The sequence below is a fragment of the Pezoporus flaviventris genome, unplaced genomic scaffold (assembly GCF_033815535.1).
Source record: "Pezoporus flaviventris isolate CSIRO_AGI_PZ_B2104156 unplaced genomic scaffold, CSIRO_AGI_Pfla_v1 ptg000078l, whole genome shotgun sequence".
NCBI lineage: Eukaryota > Metazoa > Chordata > Aves > Psittaciformes > Psittacidae > Pezoporus > Pezoporus flaviventris.
In genome coordinates this window covers 7833518-7851159 of record NW_026892626.1, presented here as the reverse complement: position 1 = coordinate 7851159, position 17642 = coordinate 7833518, and the positions used below count along the sequence as shown (strand labels likewise).

Here is a 17642-nt window from a genome sequence, read left to right as displayed (position 1 = left end):
ATATCAGATCCGTGCTTGAGTGACTGGGGATCAGGGGTCTGTGTCACTGCAGTGGTGTTCATATCATGCAGGTTTTCTTTCAGCAAATATTGCATATTCAAGTTTCAAGGCTGCATTACTTGTCACCCTTGCTGCTTAGCTGAATTAATTTTCTCAGCTAGGAGCTCATGTTCAAACATCAAACGTAAGCTGTGTTAAGGTACGCTATAAGGTGGCAAGACAGACTTATTGAAGAGCACATTCTATCAAAAGCCAGGCTGCCTTAGGATATCTCTGCTCCTGGCAGTTACAAAATGTTAGAGGAGTGTATGAACACCAGATAACTAAGTTTAGAATCAATGCACAGACTTCTGGATCACATGTTACCTTTAGTGAAATAGTCCTCTTCTGTTGTCTGCAACAGAATTCAAAAGTGGGGAAAACCAGATAATTCTGTGGTACAGAAAGATGAGTTTCGCAAATCTTCTACCCCTCTTCAGCCATGCTCGAATTAACTGACAGTGTGCATACTTTGATTGCATCCTAATTATGAAGTAAAACAAGTTAATTTGAATGACTTTCACAGCCGTGTCTGACATTTACAAAGGCAAAGAAGTCTTTGTGCTTGAATGCTTATGGCAGAACATATTCCCCTCATATGCACAAGAGTGACACGTCTTCAAAAACCCACAGTTACTTCAGGTAGTCATTTTCATACACAGACATTACAGAATCACAGAATTATTGTGCTTGAAAGGGAACTACTGAGTTCATCTGGACCACTCCCTGTGCTCAGGCATTCCAGTGTTTGATCACCCCGCAGTATTTTTTTTTCTTCTGTTCAGATGGAATTTCATGTTGAGTTTGGATTTGTGGGTTGTTTTTTTTTTGTTGTTTGGTTGGTTTTTTTACTTTTGTTATCTATGTTCAATTACCTCTTGTCCTATCAGTGAGCAGATACCTGCCAGGAATTTATACACTTTGATGACACACACCCCCACCCGTGAACCTTCTTTTCTCCAGGCTGAAGAGTCCCAGCTCTCCCAGCATCTCCAGCAGAGCATCTGTGCTTGTTGGCTTCTTAATCCTCTGTGCACTCTAAAGATCTCCTAGATAGATTGCTTGAGCCCTGCTATATTGTCTTTCCAGCAGACAACAGGTGTGTTAAAGTACTCCATGAGAAAAAGGGTCCCACCTTTTTGAGGAAGGCCTCATCTACTTCTTTCTGATAAGGAGGTCCATACAGATACCTCCTATAACAGCACCCATGCTGTCTGCCCGCTGGTTTTGACTGTCTCCTGACCTCTTCTTTGCAGAACTCTGTACATTCCAGCTCTCGCACACATAAAGGGTGGTAATTCCTTCTCACCTTCTCAGCCTTTCTTAAAGAGTCTGTGCCTGTATTCATCTGTCACAACACTTCAGCCTTGTAAGCTATCCCACCGTATCTCTGTGATCCCAATGAGGTCATACCCTGTAACTGGATACAAGCTTCTGACTCCTCCTGTTTGTTTCCCTGTGTTCTCCATCAGTGTAGATGCATTTCAGGGAGGCAGCCAAGCACACCGATTCCCCAGAAGAGGCATGAGAGCTTTTGCCATAAGGTTGTTCCACCAGCACTTCTTTACATGCCTGCTTGAAGTGATTCCACTGCAGCTGCTTTGTTGATTGCTATGTCCCTAGTCGTATCAGTTTTTCACTTACTTGTTGAGGTGAGGGGGTGAACTCCAATGGGCACTCAGTTTGGTGTGAAATGCATGATGTTTGCTGGGCCTGACCCACTCTGGGGATAGCAGCAGCAGGTGAGACGTCTGACTAGTGCAGTTAAGCTGTAACATAGGGGCCCAAAGGTGAGCTCAGGGAGGACAGAAACCTTCTATGGAACAGAGGGGAAAAGCATCACTTGATCCAGATATTGTTATGTAAAATGTGATGATTATTCTTTTTGTACTGCTGGTAGCACAAAAGATGTCTAATTTCTTTGAATGCTGCTTTTAACAGAAAACTGTGGAGATTAAAACAGAACAGGGGACTAAACTCCGCATTAAACCTCCTCCTGAGTACTCTGAGGATTTTGAACCGTATGAAAGCTTGAACGTGGAGACAAATGGTGATGATCCTCTCCCTTACTCCCAGGTACAATTGGCAGTTGCCTTCTATTGTTCATGGTAGTGTCAATTGAAATGTGAATGGTCCTCGGTATCAGTCTTGACTAGAGCATTGAAACCCAGCATATAGAGTTTCTTTCACAAGGTGATCTTACATTAATGAGATGTGACATAAGTAAAAAATTAAAAACCAAAGTAAAATTACTTTGAAGATCTAACCTCAGTTATCAATACTCTATAATATCTTAAGTCCCATTTTAAAGCGGTAGAATATTGTCTCTGTTGGCTAGAACCAAGGTATCTCATGCAAGAAGACTTTTCTAGTTCACTTAATGGTTATACACCATAATGAATGGCACTTTTGGCTGTCAGGTCAGAGAAAGCTTAAACAGCAAGTTTTTCTGGGTTTAGGTTAGTTTTGAATAATGTGCTGAAATTGTTGTGTGTCATTGTTTTACCTAACAAAAGTCAGAGTGAAGTTTTAAAAATACTATAGTCAGTACAGTTGCTTTCCGTCAAGAGTTGTTTTTGTATTGACTCCATGGTTTGATAGTTCAGCCTTCCACTTCTTGAGTACTAATTGTAGTTTGTTCCAGCGCACTTCACAAACCTCCTATCCCCGCCCCCCCCCCAAAAAAAAAAAGGAATAAATGAACAAAAATTTATGACTGTTTCTCTGACTAACCAATTAATGACATCAATAAAGCTTTTCTGGGTACTGGGGTAACATCTATGTATGAAACTGTCTATACATCTTACCACTGACATCAGACAAACTTCCCAAGCATTTTTTCCTAGCCTTTCCTATATTGCTTTTGAGCTTAGGATTTTTTTTTAAGTCTACAAGCCAGTAAGTTGTTTACAGTGATGGATGTTTCTAATCATTTATTGGTGTGTAGTAAGCTAAAAATTTTAAACCAATCCCCGACTTTTCTTTGTATCCCAAATGGAAATATTTGGGTTTTCCTGAAGCTATAATTGATTTCTTGAATATCTTGTTACAATGCACATTATGAGGTTTCAAACTAAAGGAAAGCCTGTACAATTCCCTCTCAAAAAGCTAGAAATATTAGTCTTGACTATCATAAGGACATGCTCAATATCAAGCCTCAGGTTATTTATAGACCCTCTTTTGAATTTAAGTTTGCCTGCTCTTTGTAATATGTTTCTGTCAACAGGGATTTCCTAACAAGGGTAATCTGTAGCAGAAGAGTATCTTGAAGCTTTCATTGCAAACTGCACATGCACCGTCACAGTTCATTTGTACCTAATATAGCTTCAGATTTTCATCTTACTCATACAGTTTGCTTACCTATACTCATCTCAAAACTTTAATGCCAACAAAGTAGGGAAAAAAGTATTGAAGACATGCAAGCTCTTTTCCTTTTGCATTCATAAAAGCACAAGGCTCTCCATCACCATCAATGCTGTTTGTGGCATATGCTGAGAGACGCAGGACAGTTTTTTCCACAGTAAATTTCAAAATAGATTCTTTTTTTCCGAAAATCCTGTTAGTGTTTCCACTTAAAAAAATCTATGCAAACTGTAAGCTTAGTCCATTAGACCACAGTTCTTTTCTACTCTTTTTTTGGAGTACAAATATGTACAAGACAGGATTATTATCATCTATACATTTGCTTATAAAGAAGGTGCTATTACATTAGCTTTGCAGTCTTGTGAAGGCATTTGGAATATCTAGGTTGCAGCTAGTCTTCAAATAGCAATCTACAAGAGATGGTAGTCTAACTGTGTGATACTGGAAAAGTGGATGCCTCTGCCCTCTCCAATACTTATTTCCTGTTTGTAACTTACTCTCCAGAATTGGTTTTGCACATGAAAATTCCTTGACCTGCAGAATTTTCCTGCAAACATTCTGATGAGAAGGAATAAAGGTGTTTGTTGTAGGATGGATTTTCTTTACAAGTCCTCATCAGAGGAGTGAGGACATGCCAGAGGAATGTGAATATATTTAGCTGCATCATGGCTTTGAGTTCATGAGAAGATTTGCTTTCTCCGAAGGGAGGAAGGGCTTCCACATTTGTTTATTTTACAATGCATCTTTGAGTTTTACTGACAAATCTGTTTGAATTGTACCAGGAATCAAGAAGAAGCTTGCAACTCAGTGTAGAAGAGAAAAGCATGGAAGAAGACTCTCTTAGTGATGAATATGACTCTATTGAAGAAGATGTGTTTTCAGAACTGTCTTCCACTGAGGAAACAGTTACAAGCTTTGGAGGTCTTCAGCTACACAGCAGTAAATCACTGCAGAAAGAAGCTTCTGAACATTGGGATGCTGGGGGATGTTCTGGCCTTGATTCTGGCACCGTTACTGTGTTGGAGTTTAGCCAGGATCAAAGTAGTAAGTCTGTGTATTATACACTACCACAGTACTATAATAATAATTCTTTGAGAGTGTTACTTTTAAGGGAATTGCTGCTGATTAGTCATCAATGGCTACTTGATACTCTCATGAACCTGTTGTTTTAATCTCCTGATTTGGGAGACTTGCATCCTCATACTACTAGACTCATGAACCTGTTGTTTTAATCTCCTGATTTGGGAGACTTGCATCCTCATACTACTAGAATAAGGTTTTTTTTGCAAAGAAAAAAATATAGCCCACTTCATACTCTGATAGCATGTGCTATTCATCGCTCATGAGAGATGTAGTGATTTGAGAAAGCAAATTAATCTGGCTATCAGCCACTTCCTTTTGTCAGGTTTTCTCCTTTGGAGATCTCAATGTGGAAACTCCAAACCAGTCCCTAGGTCTCAAAAATTGTTTAAACCCCCCACCCCACCTTGTTAAAGGTAGAATGTTCAGGCAGAAACCAGACCTTGACCTGCATTCAGTATTTCTCAAACTTCCCCCCCCCCATTTCAGGTGCATTCATGCATTTTGGCTTGGGGTTTGGGCTGCTGTATTTTTTTCCTTATCCACAGTTAATTGCTTAACTTAAGAGGAGCAATCTTTAAACACATTGAGAAAAGGAGTGTTTCTCTCAATATCACAGAGGTGAGTGGAGTATGAATGTGGAGAGGAGGCAGAAGAAGGGATAGGAGCAAGGGATGGAGCAGCAGCAGTGAGAAGAACATCTTTGGGAGAGATTATTTTTTTTTTCCCAGAGAGATTTCAAAGCTGTGTTGCAGATGAACTACACCAGGCAACCCTCCCCTGCCTTGAAATTTCTAAATAAGACAACATTTTAGTCTTTATTTAAGACTTCTTTTTTATTTTTGCTTTTCTTAACACTAATGCAGGTAAATACCTGGTATAGATGAGAGATATTTGTAACTTATAACAATATAGTTTATTTTGTTTCACTAAGTCTGTTCGAGCCTTGCCTATGTACTTCTATATCAATGGAACAGTATCAATGAAAGAGAGGCAGGATGGAGGTTATCAGTTTTAACTATGCGAATATAGCTAAATAGGCAACATGTTAGCAGTTAAGATCCAGTAAGTTTTCCCTGGCTGACTGCTCCTAAATATCTCTGAAGTTGATTTTTCTGTTCCTTATTGCAGAAGTGAAGCCAGGACGAGTTCTCTCAGCAAAAAGAAAAGATGATGCTGAAATGTACATTCCTGTCAGACCAGTTGTGGTGAAAAATAAAATAATGCGGCCATTCTCTGCTGATTTCTTCCACCAGGGAAAAAGACATGAGAAAAACTGTTCTAGTAAGAAATAAGAATATATAATGTCAATCAGAAGAGGTTTTGTGCATTTTTGCCCTCTGGCTCAGATGTAATTTGAGCACACATCTGTTGTTATGTGATTTTTCTTAGCTGTTGTAATCTTTTTTTAATGTGTTTTTTTGTTGTTGTTTTTACCACCTGGAGTGTTTTATCTCAAGTAAAATTGTGAGAAAGACCACAGCCTATATGCTTTTGTCTTCTCTTGCATGTTTGCTACCTTCCTTCTCTTTCTTCTTCCGCAGCATAAGAATTTTTCCTCTCCCTTTCAGTCTTTGTGCTCGCTCTGGGTTTCCCACTTCCCTTATGGAGATCTGTTCCCTGTGGTCTTAACAGAAATGTGGCTTGTCAAAATCAGGAGTCGATGCTTTGGAAGATTCTAACACAATGCATTTATAGCAGTAAAGGCCTAGTTTTACATGGCACAGCAAAATTAGCTCTGTTGCTGCTTGGGACTGTACTTGAATTGCACCTTGAACACTGCAGGTCAGTCTCCAGTGCTGGGTAGGTGACCTGGTATCTAGTACCGTACTGGAAAATGTTTCTCCTGGACTGGCAAACACCATTTTGAAGGCACTACTGCTTATTTTAGAAATCTGCTGCTAAGGTGTGGTCTTTACTTCAGCTAAAAAAAAAAATCAAACCCCAAAAAGTCACAAATCTAGGGCCTGAAATCATGGCTGCAGTTCTTATTTCAGCACAGTCCTTAATTGAACAATTCTGATGAACTTGATTTTTGAAAAGTCTGAGATAAAGTTTTCAGACTTACCATACTCTGTGGTTAAGATAGTTCTTTTCAAAGAATCGTAATACAGATGTGTCCCAAGAAAGCAGTAAAACTAATGGCTTTGAAAAGTCAAAATATTAGTTTCTTAATTGGCAGAAAACGAAATTGAGGAAAAGCAGCTAATTCTTTTTGGCTTCAGGATAAATCTTTGTGGTTTGAGACCCTCGCCCACCATCTGTCTGAGCAGATGCTTGCTTTGACCACTTTCCAAAGATGTGCATAGCATTTTCTCATTCTAATAGTGCTTGTTAGAAACATTTCTGTCCAAGCAGCACTTTAAATCCTTAAATTAATTTCATTTTGGGGGATTGTTATAGAAAAATAAAAAGGACTGTATTTTGTCCTTGTATTTTCAGAGATGACTAATACTTGGTAAGAGTTTTTATGAGTGTGGATGACATATGGCTTAAAGATTGTGAATGCATGCAAGTCTCTATTCAGTTTTAATTCCTGTCTTTCCAAGGTAGTCTTCATGTTACTAGCATCTACTGCCATTTTACTTTCCTGCTTAGTAAATCTCACTGCAGCATTATAAGCATGCTTGCTTGTCAGCCTGTTCTTCAATATTTTCACTTGATCTAAATGTCTGTGTAGATTCTGTCCCTTTTTTTCCCTTGACTTTTGAAGTCCTTGAATATAACCACTGTGCTACTCTTAGTCCAGTCTTGGATCCTCTATTGTTAAATTTTATTTCCTTTCTTTTAAATCTGTTTATAGGCTGTGACGTTTCTATTTCTCCACGATTGCTTGGAAGATTGGGATGTGTATGGGCATTTTGATGGCTACTTAAGTAATAAGGTCATTTGTTTTGCCTTGCAAGTAGCAACTCCTGACTCCCCTTGTTTTTCTAGAAGACTCTCTGGATTCCTCCAAAATAGCTGAACACCCCAGTTACATTGAAAAATTCTGATGTGCTGAAATTACATATACTTTTTTTCAATGGACTGTTACAAGGCATTTCCATTAAATACCAGAACGGAGCAAGTTCAAAACATTCTTAAAGTGTAAAAATTATGTTTTTCATTAGCCAGTTTGCCTGCTCTTAAGATACTGTTCCAGCTGTTGTCTAAAGTATCTCTGACCTGGAATCTTAATATAAAAACAAATTGGAGCAATTCAGCCTTGCTTGGGATGCTTACAGACTGCTAGCAAAGCCCTGTGTCAGTAACTGAACTGGATGTTTCACATGTATTCTGTTTTAATGATCCATACTTGTGTTTCCAGACAAATGAATATTCTTTCCTTCTTTTGGTGGCAGGACCCTTAAGTCGACCAGAAATCCCACTTTCTGCAACTCGAAAGAGTGTGTGTGAGAAGGATCCTGCTCTCTCGGTTTCAGCTGTGATTAAAGCAATGCAAATTGAAAATGAAGTCTTGCAGAGGGATCTGCAAGGGCAGATGTTTTCCACAAGCCCTCAGAAGGTATGGCAAAATATAGAGGAGGGCTGTTTGATCAAGTAGCAAACCCCCCATAAATTACAATCTCTTACAATTAACATTGTGTATGAATGAATGGTGATGCCTCTTCAGTGTAATTGAATTTGTATTATTCTTCCATAGGGTGGTTTTCTTTAATCTGCTTCCTCAGGTTAGTATCTCACAGTTCTATCTTGATTTCAGAGATCACTGAGCAACAGATAGACCAGTCACATGATATGCTTGTACAGTGAAATGCTGTCCTGGGTTCAGCAGTAGCAGTCACGTTTTTTCCTTTGTGTTAACTGGTGCAGTGCTGTGTTTTGACTTCTAGTTTGAGAACAGTGTTGGTGAAGCCGATGTTGTCGGTTGTTGCTAAGTGATGTTTACCCTGACCAAGGACTCTGTGAGGCTCATGCTCTGCCAGGGAGGAGGGGAAGCTGTGAGGAAGCAGAGACGGGGCGCATGCATGCCTGGTTGGGCCATTTTCATTCTGGAAGCTTCTGAAACAAGATAATATGTGATTTCCATAGCAATAAATCCTGTCTTCCTACTGGACTCATTAATATGGGCACTGTTCCCTGTTAATACATACTCTGCTTTTGGAGCAGAGCTGTCATGTACACTGTTGGCTCCTAGTGAGAAGGGGATAGTATGGGTTTTCTGCACCAGTGCATGTATATCTCTTATCTCCAACAACCACATTTAAAAATAATTAAAAACTTGTCTTATAAACAAGGAAATCAACAAAAATCCATCCCCTTCTTATTCAGGTAAGACCATTATTCCTCGTTAATTTAAAGAATAAGGAGGCTTGTACTGAAAATCCTAGCTAAACTTTGAGCGTAACCAGTAATTCAGTTCTAACAGTAAAATAAAGTACATAAATTTGAGCATAAACCAAGATTTACAGAACTGTCTGTTAAGGACAGTGTTCATGGATTCAAAGTCTGTTTCCAGTTTGGTGTTTAGAAGGCTGATTTTAATAGGAAGGAAAAGAGATATGCCTAGGCACTCGTGGAATTCCTCATTTGAATTCCGAGAGTTTCCAAAACAGGTGACTACTTTAGCCTAAGCTGATGCTCCCTGAATAATGAATATGTATCTGCTGTCATTGCTGAGCCAGCATTAGGTTTCTGGGGAGTTTTGGTTAGGAGCAAAGGTGAAAATGTTCTTTTACTATAGGTAAGTACATCTGATTTCACCATCTAGGTCAACTTTACAATCTTATTTCTCTTGTTTTTGAGATATTATAGTTTGTGATCAAGAGAACAAATTTTATTGAATATTCTCACATAATGCATCTTCCTGCTAATTTTAATACTGTTGTGCTTAAATGAGAAATAATGAAATAACACTTAAAATAGCTGTAATTTTACCCTGACACTTGAGATTGAGTTTCAAAAACAAACTGTGTGTTCTCAGTCTTAAAGCTGACCTAAATGATCTTCCAAAAGTAATTTAATTTTGCTTACCCAATTGTGGAACTTGGCCTTGGGTATTTAAATGTATAACAATGTAGAATTTTTAATACTAAAAAACTAATGAACTTCTGAGCATTTTAGAGTTCCCTTACTCTTCAAACATCATAGAAATGGAAGTGACCTAAGAGCAGAAGGATTGCTGTTCCTCTCTGACTAGTTGTTCACTGTGCTGTGTATTCTGTCTCTGACAGAAGCTACTAGCAACTTTTTAGGAAAAATAACAAAGGAAGGAGGGTACAGACTTGGGTATGGGCAGAGAAAGAGACCAGAGCAGAACTTTTCCTCTGTTTCCTCTTAGATAGTCACTGATAGTTCTATATTTAAAAATTAAGTCAAAATTTTATTCTTATTATTCTAATAAAACTGAGCTTTTGGAGGTTTGAAAGTCTTTATGATCCTATTTTGGAGAAGGAAAGAGTTCAGGCAGAGACACATGTATACTATTCAGTGTATATATATTGAATAGTCATCAGAGAATGCTTTTATGTTACTTTTCTTCCAAACAAAGATCAAGCTCCAAACTCGAGTCTTTCATTGCAAATCAAGACCAAGTCTGTTAAATGTGCTTTAACGAAATATAGTTGCAAATTAGCTAAGGTTAGCTGAAACCATAGCTGGGCCCAAACTCTTATTTATTCCAGAGATGCAGATTTATACTCATTGATATGTAGATAACAGTGTGGATGAAACATGTTCATCTTTTTCTTACTTAGAAGAGGTTTTCTGTTTCATCTGTTGTTTCTACAACGAGTGAACCTGCAGAAAAAAGCCAGACAAAGACTGACATCAAAGAAGCTGTTGAGAGAATTTGTTCTTCTGGAACCAGGTATATATATATTTCTTCTAAGGCTAGCTTCCTGTTTTGAAGAGGTATTTTTAGGTATACCACCAGGTGTAGTGTAGTACCACTACACCTGATAATCTTTAGATACTTGAGACATCATGCAAGTGGTATCAAATTAGGGAGAAAGTTCCAGCCTTGGGCCAGTCTCTATGGATTAGGGAACTGCCAGCATCTTTGTCTGTTTTTATACTACCTATGTATTACTTTGTCAGACTGCCTCAGAACCAGCTGAGAACTGGAGCCCAGTCTCTTAATCAAATTATCTAGGGTGGGACGCCACAATAGTTGTCATTCAGTGTAGGGGTATGTGGGATTATTCCCTGGGGTGTGTGGGTTTGTCTTGTCATCTCTTCACCTTTGAACCAACTAAACTGTTTCTTAAAAACACAAGAATTATGAGAAAGTAACACAGAATATGTATGTTTTAGACACCAGAAGAAACGTCCAGAAGTCCTTCAAGAGCCTGAGCATAATTCTGCCTGTGACAATGACGTATTCCTGTCTGATGACAAATCCATGTTGAGAGAGAAGGTTTGTATATATGCGTACTGTAACTGATGCTTCCTGGTATTACTGAAACATTTGAATGATTCAATCAAGAGATTGAATGATCTGTATTCTGCCACTTCTGCCCCAGGTCAATTAATGGGCAGTGTATGAGAAGAGAATTTATCACTGTTCCTTTGTTCATCAAAATGACTAAAGAATCAGGCAAAGAACAGAGAGCTGTTTTCTCCTTGGGCTTCCTAAGAGGGTGATAGTTCTTTTCTCTTAGCCTGCCATAGATTTATTAATTGATGTGGGGCAAAACTAGTGGAACCTGGATTGAATATCATCCAGGTGGCCTTGAGTTTGGAAGCTTTTTTTTTCTGATTCATCAGTATTGTAGTCTTAACAGTCTTTATTTTATTGTTTTGTCACTTATGTTTATACCATATTTCATTTTGTCCCAGATGGCAACCAGTATGGAAGTACAAGATGCTATTTATGTGACTATGGAACTTCTTTCTAACTGGGGAAATCCTGTAAACGTGGGCCTGAGCAAGGTGGAATTCTTTGATTTATACAATGAAAAGATATTTGTGTCTCCTCACGATGTGGACATTCGGAATGCTGACAACCGAGGGGATTTGTGCTGCTTGGTCAATAAGAACTTAAATGTAAGACAGCTTGGTCCTGGATGTGAAAATTTCTCATGATAATATTTCCTTAATATCACAAAGGTTTTTTAGAAACATGATTGCTTTTTGAACCTGATTTGCATAACAACTGTCTGATAATTAAAAAAACCCACAAATATTGCTCATTATTAACAAATCCTGCTTTCCTGACCAAGATATTCGCATTCAGGTGTAATTTTGGTGTAGAACAGAATTTGGTTAAATTGCTTGACTTGCTTAACTGAGCAACTGAAGGAGGCAGCTTTAACTCTGTCTCCTTATATATCAACTCTGGTATTATCTTGGATAAAAGAACACATTCAGTTTTTAAAGCATTGTAATGTAATCATAATATGTGTAGAACAAGATCACAAACATTTAAGGATGTGGAATTTCACATTTTGGTGTTATGTCTGCTGATAAACTTAAGTTTAAACTTGTGATCTGAAGGTATAGAAACTTCACTGCTAACTTCTTCCAGATGTTTAATATAAGTAAAGACAAGAAGGAAACTTGTTTATTTTTTCCTGTCTCCTTGTTATCCTTTTACCTAAGGAAAGAATCATTGAAGAATAAGAATTGAGTAGTTTTGAACAAGAGATTAAGAAAAATACATAACATAGTAAAAGTATTTCATGGCTCTTCTGTGAGATTATAAGATGAGTGGACATGAGCAGCTTACATGCTAAAGACAATGGGCAAAAGACAGTAACTGCTATGAAATTCTGGTATTACTGATGAGATCAGCAAATGTCCATAGCGCTTAATACTGCCGTTATTTCATTTGTGCTGCGCATTCACTGCATGTCCTTTGTCTCCATGGACCTTGACAGTTAGGATTAGTATGATTTTAGCAGATAAGGATACTAAATGACTTAGACTATTAAAAAATATAAATTCTAACTCATTTCATGCTAGTGATACTTTCCTGCTTGCAGGGTGAATGGGAATGGAAAGAGGGCAAAAATGCACTCTTTTGAAATTTAGTTGAAACTTAGTATCATTTCCAGACAAATATTTTTACTTCAAACATCTTTCTTGCTGTCTCCTGAAAAATCATAGTCACAAATACACATTCTTCTTTATAGGCGGTGCTCCCTGGTAGATGACACTCAGTAGTCATAGTAGTAACTCTCAGACTTTAGATAATTGTAAATTATGTAGTAATAGATTCATTAAGTCAGTATAAACCTGTTATTCTAGCATATCTCGTATATTCATATGTACCATTATTCTTAAGCAATAAGGTTTTATATTTCAATGATTTATATATTCCTTTGATTTCTGACACTGTACTCTCTTTTGATGCTGGAAAGGTAATGCATCAGAGAAGATGCAATCTGGAGAGGGAATATGGTCTTAGAATGTGGTTATGTGGTAATTGAACTGCAGATGACTTCAGCAGTCAAAGCAGGATTTCCAGTTTGTGTACATTTCAGATCATATATGAAAGCTTTTGGGTGCATTAGAAAAACCAACAAATTAATAAATCTCCAAGCAACTAATATTTTCAACAGAATGAAAATTTAATATAAAAACTTATTTTGCAGAAAACTCATTTTACCACTGCTGAAACACTTCAATTTTTGATCATTTAGGTGTATGTTTATCTCTGAGAATAGACATACTCTTATTGAAGGTCAGGAATTCTATTTATTTATTAGTTTAGTTATTACCTTTGCAGACTTTTAAGAAGAACACTTAAATTGGTTTCTCCCCTGTACTTTGTGATATGCTGTAACAGGAAAAAGTACTGGGCAGGCCACCAGGTGCTCTCAATGAAGGAAATAATGCTTAATAAGACATAGATTAGGTATTTCACTGTAATTGTTTTCTGTAAGCCTTTTTGAGTCTTATATTCATGTACAGCTCTTGTAACCCTTAGCATAACAAGGACAGATAACTGTAATTCTAGAAATATCTAACAATACATTTCTTACAATGGTGAACCCTCAGACCTACATCATTTCTCTTCACAGTGCTTGAGCCTTCCTTTTCCTTCCATCCTGTATACCTTCAGTGCCCACACAAGCAGTGTCTTGGGCCATTCTCACACAAAATCTAAGACCAATGGTTCCCACCCTCACTTTTTTTTCCCTTGAGCCTGTTCAAAATGTAATTCCTACTCCTGACATCCTGGGTTCACCCTGAGGGTTCCAAGAACTTTTGGTCTAGAGTTTTCAGTGTTAGCTGCAGAGGCGGTAACTTCAGACTCAAGTACATCATGTGAAGGCAAAGACTTCACCATCACTCTTAGTGATAAAAGGTGAGAGTCCTCCATGGTCTTGAGTTTGAGTATGGATTCATCATTCTTCAGTTTTTGGTGTCAGATCCCTGTCAGGCTGACAGGGACTGTAACACCTGTGAGTTTATGTATCCTCAGTCCTAGGCAGTTACTCCCACTATCTGATAAACAAAATGATCTCTACAGCTGCCTCTCACTCAATGTACTTGGCCTGGCTCTGATACGCATTCTGTTGTTCGGAAGATCATGTGCAACTTTATGGATAAATTAGTGAGAAGCATGGACAGGTCTCTCCAGGGTCTATTTTGCTGCTGAATCTGGCACTATCACAGTACCTACCAGAACTTATTATTTCTCATGCATCAGGTCCTGACTTGAGAAGTCTGGAGATGGATCCCTCATCAGATGTTATCTGCTGGTGGGAAATGGCTTTTTAATCATTCTTGTTCATTTTATGACTTCAGTGACATGATCTAGCTTTGAAGTTGTTCCTGTAATTGGGTTCACACTGGTTTAAGGACTATCCTTCATTTCTTTGATGTTTAAAGGCTCATTTCTGGTTTTATATAGAAAGGATTAAACCTATCTGGCAATCTTATGGCTGTTTATGCCTAAAACTGACATTCAAAACAGCAACAGTTTCCCAAACTCTTTGAGAGGCCTTTGTGGCAGAGACTTTGTGAACCATCAGAGTTTGGAACACAAAGATCACCACTCTGAGAAGTGGATCTATTCATAGTATCTTTGAACAGACTGGCAGAGCTCTGCCCTTACCATCATTAGGCACATATTGAAGTACTCAATAGAAAAGTTTTGTAGTTGCTGCCTTCAGGAAAGACTGAAAGTTCACTTCAAAGTGAAAAGATACAGAAAAATAATTACTTTGTGACCATATGTACTGTGAAGCCTTGAAAATAGAAAGGGAGCTAATTTATCTGCTAATCTCAAATCACTGAATGTCATCTGCATATGTATTTACTTTTTGCCCTCATTCATCTCTGTTTTGGGGTAACATTTGACATCAAGTATACTAATACTCAACATTTTGTTTCTGAAACTCTTTACTTGTTTCTTTCTGAGATGCCATGTATCCTTTTCTCCAATTTCTGAATATGTGGAGGATAGCATTTCTGAACAATGTCCACAATTAGGCATTCTTTGGCACTTTAAAATGTGGCGTTTGTCAGTTATTTGTAAGTTCATATTGCGAGTTTCTGTGATAGCATAGAAAATTTCAAGTGTAGAGTCCTATATAAAGCTCTAAGGCATAGATCTGTGAATGAAATTAGTTGTCTGCAAAGCGTGATTAAAATAGAGGCATTGAAATAAAATTCTGTAAGATTCCACTCTTTAGAGGGCAAAACAGAAGTGTAAGCACTTTAAGAAATTGTAAAATGATTATACAGTGTGAATTGTGCTCAGTGATCCCCTCTGTTGCCTGCAAAGCTGATTAATTTGATTAAAATAAACTGCTCTGACCCTGCAGTTACAAAGCATGGCAGACGGCCTGTCATCTGTGAGTGCGCAGATGTCTTACTGGGACAGCAAGCAGCTGACCTTTATCTAATTGTCAGGTTGTTGTGAGCTGTCTTACAGTCAGGAGAGTCGGATTTACTGTTTGGAAATGAGGTTAAGATTTTGCTTTTAATGTAGTAGATTTTATTAAATGGTTACTCTTCTAATCTGTATATATTTTTCTGTGGGGTGGTGAGTTAATTAAAACATCCTGGTTTAGGAGGAAGAGTATTAGTGACAGTCTGTTTGTATGTGCCTTTAGATAACGAAGGAAAGCTTCCTTTGGATGTGCCCTTTCCATCCACCCGTCCAACTTTACTTTGTGATCCGCAATCTAACCCGGTCACATGACTTTGGTATATCCAAGATCAAGATCTGGAATTACACCACAGCAACTCCCAGTGTAAGTAGTCTCTTCTCAGCTCCTCTGTATGTACACTGTGCCTTGTCTAGGGAAATCGGTTTGATCTTCTTTCCAAATGAATGAAAAAAATGTGGATACTATTTTCTCTAGTAAAATAGAGAGCTAGGAGGTGTCCATATTTACTGTCAAATTTGCTTTTTGTCTTGACTGTAAGTGGTAGCAGTGTAAGTGTTAACATTTTCATAGGCACAACAAGCATTTGCTTTCAAAGCTATTAAAGATCTCTAAAGACCTAATAAAAGGCTTCCATGTTCTGTCACTTAATTCTTTATTAAGGCAAGTGCATCTTCATATTCAGGACTTTCATTTGTTTTATAACAATGTGTTGTGGTTTAACGTCCATAAATATGTATTTTCTGATGTATGGAAGTATAAATAGGCCGACTATTGCTTGATTTCAATTTTGTCACTTTAGTTAGAATCATAGAATGGTTTGGGTTGGAAGGGACCTTAAAGATCATCTAGTTCCAACTCTCTTGCCGTTGCCAGGGACAACTAAAAAACATGCTACCTGTGTGTTCATAATGAAACAGGTAATCTACTGTTGCAATAGAGACATCTCATGGCAGATGGTCTCTTGTTTGTGTGTTTGAATGTCACTGTGAAAATTATTCTTGTTTGTACGCTGCAATGTTAAGAAAAAAATCCCAGGTACTGGATCAAAGAGGATTTGCTGTCCTGGATTATAAATAAGAAGCTTTATTGCTCTGGTTTTGCTCTCATCCCTGTTCTTATATAAGCACATATGGTAATTTATACATATGAAAATGGTCATGGAAGGGGCAGCTTAAACAAGTTTACTATTACATGATATATATTTGTTTCCTGGAATTTTAATAACTTTCTCTATTAAAATGTGGGCTACAGAATGTTCTGCCATTATTAGAGAGTGTGAAAGGGACTACTGGCTTTGGAGGTAATAGTATGATTTGTTACCAAACCTATTGAATACAATGCAGGAAATACATGTAAATGTATTTCTGTATTTAAAGGCACTGTTATTTAAATAAACTGCTATAAAGCAAGCTGTACGATCCATTAGGGGTATAATCCCATGGATTTTGGTGGCAGTGCAGCAATTTACACTGACTAAAGAAATGTCTCATTATCCCTAAGATGAAAGAATAATACATAGTTCTGCCTATTTTTATAGTATGTCATGAGGAAGTTTTGTCTGAGAAATATCAGACAAAAATATAATTAGGCAGAAATTTTCTTCTGCTAATGTAAATACAGAGCCAGATTTCTGTGTGGATTTTTGTAGTCATTCTAATCTCCTCCTTTCCCTCAAAAACCATGTAAGCGAGAGGCACCAAAGTACTTCTTCAAAAAATAAGCAAAAAATTAATTCAGGCCAGTACTTTTGTATGTTTGAGGTTTAGAACTTGAGTCTGGAAATAGAAAATATGTCTGAAGGAAGCTGTAATAGATTAAGTTATTGTCATAAGTTCCTTGATTCACTGAGTTATAAGGAAAGTCTCAGAGAATGCTTCATCTTGCCTTTATTTACTTCAGATAAGGTCTGAGAATAAGGAGGCAATTTTTAGTCTGCAAGAGGAGATCAAATGTAGGTAAGGGCAGCCAGTTCTTTTCAAGCTTGTCTGAAATATTCAGACATTTTGTAAATGCTTGCTACGGTGTTGAAACTGCATTCTTACTTGATGCTATTTAAACTTTTCGTAAGATCCAAGATGATGTCTATTGCATGTCTTCAGAGGTCTCTGAATGAAATCTATACTTAAATGCATGAAGGTCTTAGTTGCTCTCCAATGGGATCATTTTTTTCTTCAAGTGATTGCCTGCATGCTTGTCCCTCCTGTATGTATGTTCATGTCTGTTCTCTGGAGCTGGAGATTTTCTTCAGTGCTGGACTACCACTGGGGTGCATTGTCTGTAAGGATACAGGTGCTTTGTTCTAGCCAAGTTAGGTTTGTAGGAGAACTTTTCTAGTTCTTGACTTCTTTTCCATTGCTCCTTTTTTTTTTC

General features: G+C 37.7%; 1 protein-coding gene across 6 annotated transcripts in view; it reads left to right on the top strand.

Moving 5' to 3' along the window:
• Positions 1-17642, top strand: part of KATNIP (katanin interacting protein) — a 60967-nt gene that overhangs the window by 7020 nt on the left and 36305 nt on the right. For 2 of the 6 annotated variants that reach the window (XM_061473205.1, XM_061473201.1), the window contains exons 5-12: positions 1981-2115; positions 4185-4446; positions 5614-5766; positions 7827-7990; positions 10182-10294; positions 10741-10843; positions 11266-11472; positions 15495-15635. In XM_061473205.1, the coding sequence (XP_061329189.1) occupies positions 1981-2115; positions 4185-4446; positions 5614-5766; positions 7827-7990; positions 10182-10294; positions 10741-10843; positions 11266-11472; positions 15495-15635 (1278 nt within the window). Of the gene's footprint in view, positions 1-1980; positions 2116-4184; positions 4447-5613; positions 5767-7792; positions 7991-10181; positions 10295-10740; positions 10844-11265; positions 11473-15494; positions 15636-17642 lie in introns of those variants that run through there. The other 4 variants (XM_061473204.1, XM_061473203.1, XM_061473206.1 and 1 more) reach the window with 4 other exon arrangements.